Here is a 7,288-nt window from a genome sequence, read left to right on the forward strand (position 1 = left end):
CTTCCATCGCCGCAAAAGCCACTGCCGCCACCGCTGCTGCCGCTGCCGCCGTCGGCGTCGCGGCCGTCTCCATCGCACCAACCACGGCTTCTGATCCCGCGGCTGCTCAAAACGCGAACGACACCCTCGGAGGGGCGTTTGCATCGTCGGGGTGGAGATTCACCTCACCGTTTGTCACTGGAGAATCGGAATTCCTAGCCACCACCGCCACTGCTCCTACCGCAACAGTTCCGCCACCACAGAAGACGGTAGGCGACTTCTTTCCGGCGGATGTCCGCGATGCGCTCCACGCGTATCCTACCTGCCAATGAGAGGTTGTCACCTTTCCATTTAGAGAATTGGGCAAGGATTCTGTCTAAGAGACTGTGGAGATGCCTAGTTTTAGGAGCACCAATAAACAAAGGAATGCCAAGATATCTGAATGGAAGAGCTCCTCTGCGCCTATTTATTAGCCCAGCTAGCTGTGTACTGCGCCTGTTCGAGATACTAGTACCCACAAAAAGCTCTGATTTTTCCCAATTCACCTTCTGACCCGAAATCGATTCATAAAGGCGAAAGGCGTCGCGAATAACCCGCATATTTGTGGAAGAGGCCTTGCAGAAGAGCAGGACATCGTCTGCATATAGAAGATGAGTCGGAAAATTATGAATTTTTGAATAACCCATAGGCTCATGCTCGCCATTTTCACTGAGTCGGAGGAGCCAGCGGCTGAGGAAGTCCTCCGCAATTGCAAACAGCAGAGGCGATAGAGGATCCCCTTACCTACGCCCCTGGAACACTTGAAATAGCCCGTAGCATTCGCTCCTGTCAGAATAGAAATTCTAGCAGATGAGAGCATGTTGAGGATCCAATCCCTAAATTGCAAGGAGAAACCAAAAGCCTCTAACACGGCCAGGAGAAAATTCCAATTGAGCGTATCAAAAGCTTTTCGCATGTCAATCTTTAGGGCCATGTTACCACCAAAGCAGCGTTTATTTAGCATATTTGTCCCTTTCGATACCAAAGCAATGCATTGGTGTATATTCCGACCAGGAAGGAAGCCAAATTGATTGTCTGAGACCACTCTAGAAGCAACCTGTGCAAGCCGTTCTGCCATTAACTTTGCAATTATTTTGTAGCTAAAATTGCCCATTGCAATTGGCCTAAATTGATCAATTGACATTGCCCCATCAGTTTTTGGTAGCAGTACCATATTGCTAGAGTTCAGACCCGGTGTCAGAACTCCCGAGTTGAAAAAACTGATGACCATCGCGACAACATCCTTTCCGATAACATATCCAAAAGGCCTGATAAAAAGCACCTGTGAAACTGTCGGGTCTCGGGGTGCTGCTGTCGTCCATGCTGAAGACAATCCTACGGATTTCAGTCGGATCTGGTATTCGAACTAAGCTGTAGTTTTCCTCATCAGATACTAGACTCGGAATAACCTCGAAAACTTCAGCATAGCTCTGTGGTGGGGCTGTTTCATTACGGAACAATGTTCTGTAGAAATCTGTTCTGTGCTCTGAAATTCTTGCCGTATCAGTGACAACCTGGCCATCGATGTGTAAAGCCTGAATACCATTCCTAATTTTTTTGACAGCTACCATACGGTGGAAGAAGGCACTGTTTCTGTCCCCATCCTTTAACCACTTTATCCGACTCCTTTCCTTTAGGTATGTGTATTTTCTTTTCATCATCTCATCAAGCCAATCATGGGCCTCTAGTTCACGAAAATGCAACTCTTCGGAGAACCCCGTCGAACTAATATCTGATTGCACCTGAGCTAGCCGGTTTTCTGCCTCCTTGATGTTGTTGTTTAAGTCCCCAAAAATCTCCTTATTCCAACGGCGCAGAACCGGTCTGAGCCCTTTGAGTTTTTCGCCTAGGAGCTGCATCGGGGGTAAGCTGATCTGGCTGTTATTCCAAAACTCAGTGACTAAATTACGTAGGCTAGGGTGCCCCACCCACATTTTTTAGAACCTGAATCTTCCATGCGCCACAGGCCCATTATTGCATCTCACCAAAACTGGGCAGTGATCAGAGTGGTGCCTAGCCATGACAGTGCAGTGTATAACATCCCAGAACTCAATGAAGTCTGTTGAAAATAGAGCTCTATCCAGCTTACTCTCTACCCTAGCTGTACCATGTCTCCCATTACTCCAAGTGAAGTATAAACCTGCATTGTTCCCTTCATTTAGATCCCCATTCTCCATAAAACTTCTAAAATCCCTGCAAGGATTGGTGGCTGGCCTCCGCCCAGTCTTTTCATGTGAGCCCAACACCGCATTGAAGTCTCCCATAACGGCCCACCGACCCGGGAACTGATTCAACTACTGAAGAATTTTGTCAAACATGATGGTTCGCCTATTAGCCTAGACACTACCATAGACGAAACAGAAATAGTTGGAACTGCCAAAGCCGTGGAGATTGAGCACCACATACTGTTCATGGCAAGTTAGAACCGTGATTGAGTTCAGAAACTTTGACGTAGAGAACACCCATAAAGTAGGCTTCTCTTTATCATTTGCTGCAATAAAGGTTAGACCCAAATGAAACCAGTAGGAAGCCTCAATTTTATCAAAAAGCACCATTGGTTCAGCCAAGCAAACAAAATCCAGCTTATGTTGATAACACAAATTAGCTAAGTGACTTTGGGTATCCCGGTTAAGAATACCTCGACAGTTCCAGTATAGAAAATTCATTTAAAACGCATAGGTAGTTTACTAACCCGGCGTGGTCTGGTTGTCAGCTCAGAGCTTGTTGAGCGCTTCTCTTTCTGTCTACTGGTTTTATGCTAGTTTGCCATACCCCTTTAGATTCATCTTCCTCGTCCACTGAGTCTGCCCATGATCTTGTTCCTGAGCACGGTGACTCCAAATCATCTCTAGGTGAGTTTCTATTCTCAAGTTGTGGTAAATTATCATTACCAGGCGATTGGAGACGTTCTGTCGTGTCTAGCATGTATTCATCTCCTACCCCTTGTGGACTATTTGCCAAAGGAGAGTCCACTCGGCTATCATTCTGAACAGCTTCTTTGTCCGGCATTAATTTATCCAGCGTCTTGGTATTGTCTGCTGCCCTGGTGTCTGATTCAATCCTTTGTAGAATCCGAGTAACAGGTATTTCAGCGTTGCTGGGTTTTTTTGGCTGCCGTTTTGCCTGATTAACAGGCTCATTTTCTTTTCTTCCATCCCAGTGAGATGGTTTTTTATTTCTTCTGCAATCATAGGCCATATGTCCAATTGAGGAGCATACCTTACAAAAATTAGGGAGCTTTTCATATACGACATCGATCCACAACTGTTTCCCATCCCTTTCGATACCCAATTTAACTGGAAGCTCCGCATCTAGATCAACATCCAACAACATTCTAGCGAAGTGTCTGAGATCACCATCTAGCGTGGCTTTATCAAAACGGAGCAATCCTCCAATACACTTAGCAATATCCGATAGGATTTGTACATCCCAATATTCCCAGGGTAGAGAGTATAACCTTACCCAGACTTGTGCGTTAGTCGATTTTTCCACAAATGGATCAAAATCGGGTACCCATGGTTGCAGGCGAAAAGTCCCAGGCTTAGTGCTGATGATGCCGCGTGAAAAGACCATGGTTTTGGTCTCCGGCGAGTTCAGAATAACATGAAAGTAGCCTCTTCCGATTGAAATCAAACGCCAAGATTCTGTTATGCCCCATATTTTTGTTAGGGTCTGTTTTAAATCGGCCACTTTCCATGGTGTGTCTCCCTTACTGAGTATCAGACGCCCAATCCAAGAGTTGGAACAAAGGGCAATTCGTTTTTCGTAGGCCGACTGAGAAATACGTACCGATTTGATTGGGTATCCACAGATTGTTTCCGCAACACTCCGGCATATGAGATGGGATTTTTCTCTGGAGGAGATTCGGTGGCGAACCGGATTTTTGGATTGAAGAGAGTTCGGATGCTTAGATAATCCTCAAAAGCAGCCGTAGGGGGAAGATTGGCTGCCATTGGGGCGGCGGCGATGGATGAAGGGGCGGCGGCGCTAGGTCATCGTCAGAAATTGATATTCTACTACTTTCTTTCAAATTTTATTCTTTACTAGAATATATTTTGAAGCAAACTAGACTCAATTTTATCTTTAACTTTTTGGAGGACATAAACTACATTCAACACATTCTTCTTATTTTGAAGCAAGTAATTTGTTAAAATATGTACGTACGGAAATTGTTGATTGACTAATAGAGAGATCAAACTTTTTTTAACCCACTATTGCAAATCTTTTTGACTTGAAGAGGGATGTTTATTTTTGTATTCACATAATGCTTTTCTCATCTCATCAGCTAGCATATACTTTTTTACACCTTTCAAATGAGTAGCCATGGAAGAAAATGTATAATATATGAATTTTTTATATTTTGGTATATGAAGTTAAACTATATTTGTTTATTTATAAATTCTATATAGTGCACTTGAAACAATTGAAAACACTTCATATTCTAACACTTCATATTCTAATGTATGTACATGAATTCTATTTGGAATCACGCCAACCTAAGATTAATAAATTTCTTTTTGGCAAAACTAATAAACTTTAGTTACAATGCATCATCATTAATTAATTGTTTATTTATTTTCTTTTTTATTTACCGAAAAAATTAATTGTTTATTTTGAGAAAATAATGTAAAAAATAAAAACTATTCTATAAACTAATAAATATTAATTTATCGATAAATTAGTAAAATATTCATTTATCGATAATTTTTTTTTTTTGATGAACATACTTACTTCATTAGATGAGAAGAATACAAATACATAACAAAACCACAAGGAATAAAATCCTAACAATTTATCGATAAATTAATAACCTCGTATAAGATAATAATTTTCCAGGTCCTAAGAATATACATTTATAGAGGTTTTGCTATATATTTTTGGTTTCAAACTATCTAAAATATTTAGTGCATTATTAATATAGTTACAAATAACCTATCGAATAAAAAAAATAACCAAAAAGAAATGTACGAAACTAGTTCAATTTATTGACAAACTTGTTTGGAATATCTGATGTGACGGTTAAATAACAGTCAAGCTAGTCTTTTTAAAATTTTGGTAACACATAGGTAAAATTGATATTTCTTGGAAACATTAGGGTTATATTTGCACCATTTCGTACATTAGGACTAAATTTGCACTTCTTTTGACACGTTCGGATTAAATTTGGTTCTTATCCCTAAGTAATATAAATTAATGGATGTCTAGTTTCAACTTACAAATGATTTTTTTAGATTATTAAAATTATTATATTATGGTTCGGTTTGGCTTAATACATTTGTTATACTTTATATTTGGCTCAAAACTTCACCTGCCCATTCAACTTTCAAAAGTTCCAAATAACTTTATATTCATGTCTAATTGCATTCAACAAGTCCATATTCTTGTCCAGATTTATTCAATAACCCCATATTATTGTCCAATTGCATTTAATAACTCCATATTTTTATTGCATTCAATAACCCAAAAACTTTAATTTACCCTTGAAAAGTTCTTAATTATCATTTTCTTTCTGACATGTTCCGAGAACTTTGACACGTGGCAGGGCATGTCTCTCATTTCCTGCATCCAACAAATTTTATTAAGAAATGAGAGGTTATTGAATGCAAGTGGACAAAACTTTGAAAGTAGAGGAGGCTAATTGAAGTTTTGGACCAAGTACAGAATACAAACATATATATATATGTATTAAGCCAATCCATTTAGGTAATTCCCTAAAATATAGCTGATTTCTTACCTGTTATGTTAAAAATGGTAGCAGAAATCTTTGCAGACATAGAAGTAATTGATGATTAAATTAAAATATATGATTTGTTTTATTTCCATAGTTAACACCAATTCGAAAATCTTGCCCACTAATTACAGAAGTAATTGCTGATTCACTGTATTTGATTTATTTCCATAATTCGAAAACCTCGCCTACTAATTTCGCTTTATAAGTTATATATATAGAGCAACAACTAAACCTAACTCCACCATTCTCAAAACGTTCCAAGCATCATGAAATTTCCTGTAATCATATTAATATTTTTCATTTCAGTTTTGGGTACAATTATTACTCAAACATCAGCAGATCAATGGCATGATGCACATGCAACATTCTATGGTGACATGACTGGATCTGAAACAATGCGTAAGTACATATCACTTCTAAATTTTAATTCCTTTAGTATTCTTGAAGTCTCTACAAATTTGTTTTTGGGGGTTTTGTATTCTAATATAAAATTTGAGTGCAGAAGGAGCATGTGGGTATGGAGATCTGTTCAAACAAGGATATGGATTAGAAACAGCAGCCTTAAGCACAGCACTTTTCAACAATGGTGGAATTTGTGGAGCCTGTTTTGAGATAATGTGTGTAAATGATCCACAATGGTGCATACCAAATGCTGGGACTATTAAAATTACTGCCACAAATTTGTGTCCACCAAATTACTCAAAACCAGATGGGAATTGGTGCAATCCACCCCAACAACATTTTGATTTATCCATGCCTATGTTTACTAAAATTGCTATCTACAGAGCTGGAATTATACCTGTCAAATATCGCAGAATTTCGTGCTCCAAACAAGGTGGAATTAAATTTGACATTAAGGGCCATCCTTACTGGATTCTTGTGTTATTGTACAATGTTGGAGGGGCTGGAGATGTTACTAATGTCAAAATTAGAGGTTCAAAAACTAATGGATGGCTTCAAATGTCCAGAAATTGGGGCCAAAATTGGCAGACTGGAAGTAACTTGGTAGGCCAAAGTTTGTCTTTCCAAGTGACTGTTAGTGATGGCAAAACATTGGAGTTTGATAATGTTGCTGATTCTAATTGGCAATTTGGAAATTCTTATGATGGAAAATTCAATTTTTAGGGTTAGGGTTTGAATAATTAGGGATATTTTAAGTATTGTTGGGTGTTGAATTCTACCATTTTATGTTTTTTGATTAGCTGTTTATCAAATTATAATAATGGTGAAATACCAGTTTTCACATAATTTCTTCTTGTCTATTATTTTCCTTTTGCTGCAAAAATGGTATTGTCTATTATTTTAATTATTATTATTTTATTTGAAAAATAGTATTTTCTTATAGGAACATAATCCTATGACAGGGAAAGAAAATAGATAAGGTAAATTTATTTTAATATGAAAAACTATCATTTCATATATTGTTACCAATATTAAAGTCACAACAAAGAGGTAAATATAAGGGTCAAATACATGAATATCATAATTAACTACAAAATTACAACTAAGTCATATCACCAAACTTTTTTTTTTTTGAAA

At 38.4% G+C, this 7,288-nt stretch overlaps 1 protein-coding gene across 1 annotated transcript; it reads left to right on the forward strand.

Moving 5' to 3' along the window:
* Window positions 1-6,017: 6,017 nt before the first annotated feature.
* LOC136216062 (expansin-A23-like) lies at window positions 6,018-6,874 on the forward strand. Its single transcript, XM_066002968.1, has 2 exons — window positions 6,018-6,148; window positions 6,252-6,874. Exons 1-2 carry the CDS (start codon window positions 6,127-6,129, stop codon window positions 6,872-6,874), a joined length of 645 nt encoding a protein of 214 aa, XP_065859040.1. The 5' UTR covers window positions 6,018-6,126.
* The last annotated feature ends 414 nt before the right edge of the window (window positions 6,875-7,288 follow it).

This window comes from Euphorbia lathyris, chromosome 1, assembly GCF_963576675.1.
Source record: "Euphorbia lathyris chromosome 1, ddEupLath1.1, whole genome shotgun sequence".
NCBI lineage: Eukaryota > Viridiplantae > Streptophyta > Magnoliopsida > Malpighiales > Euphorbiaceae > Euphorbia > Euphorbia lathyris.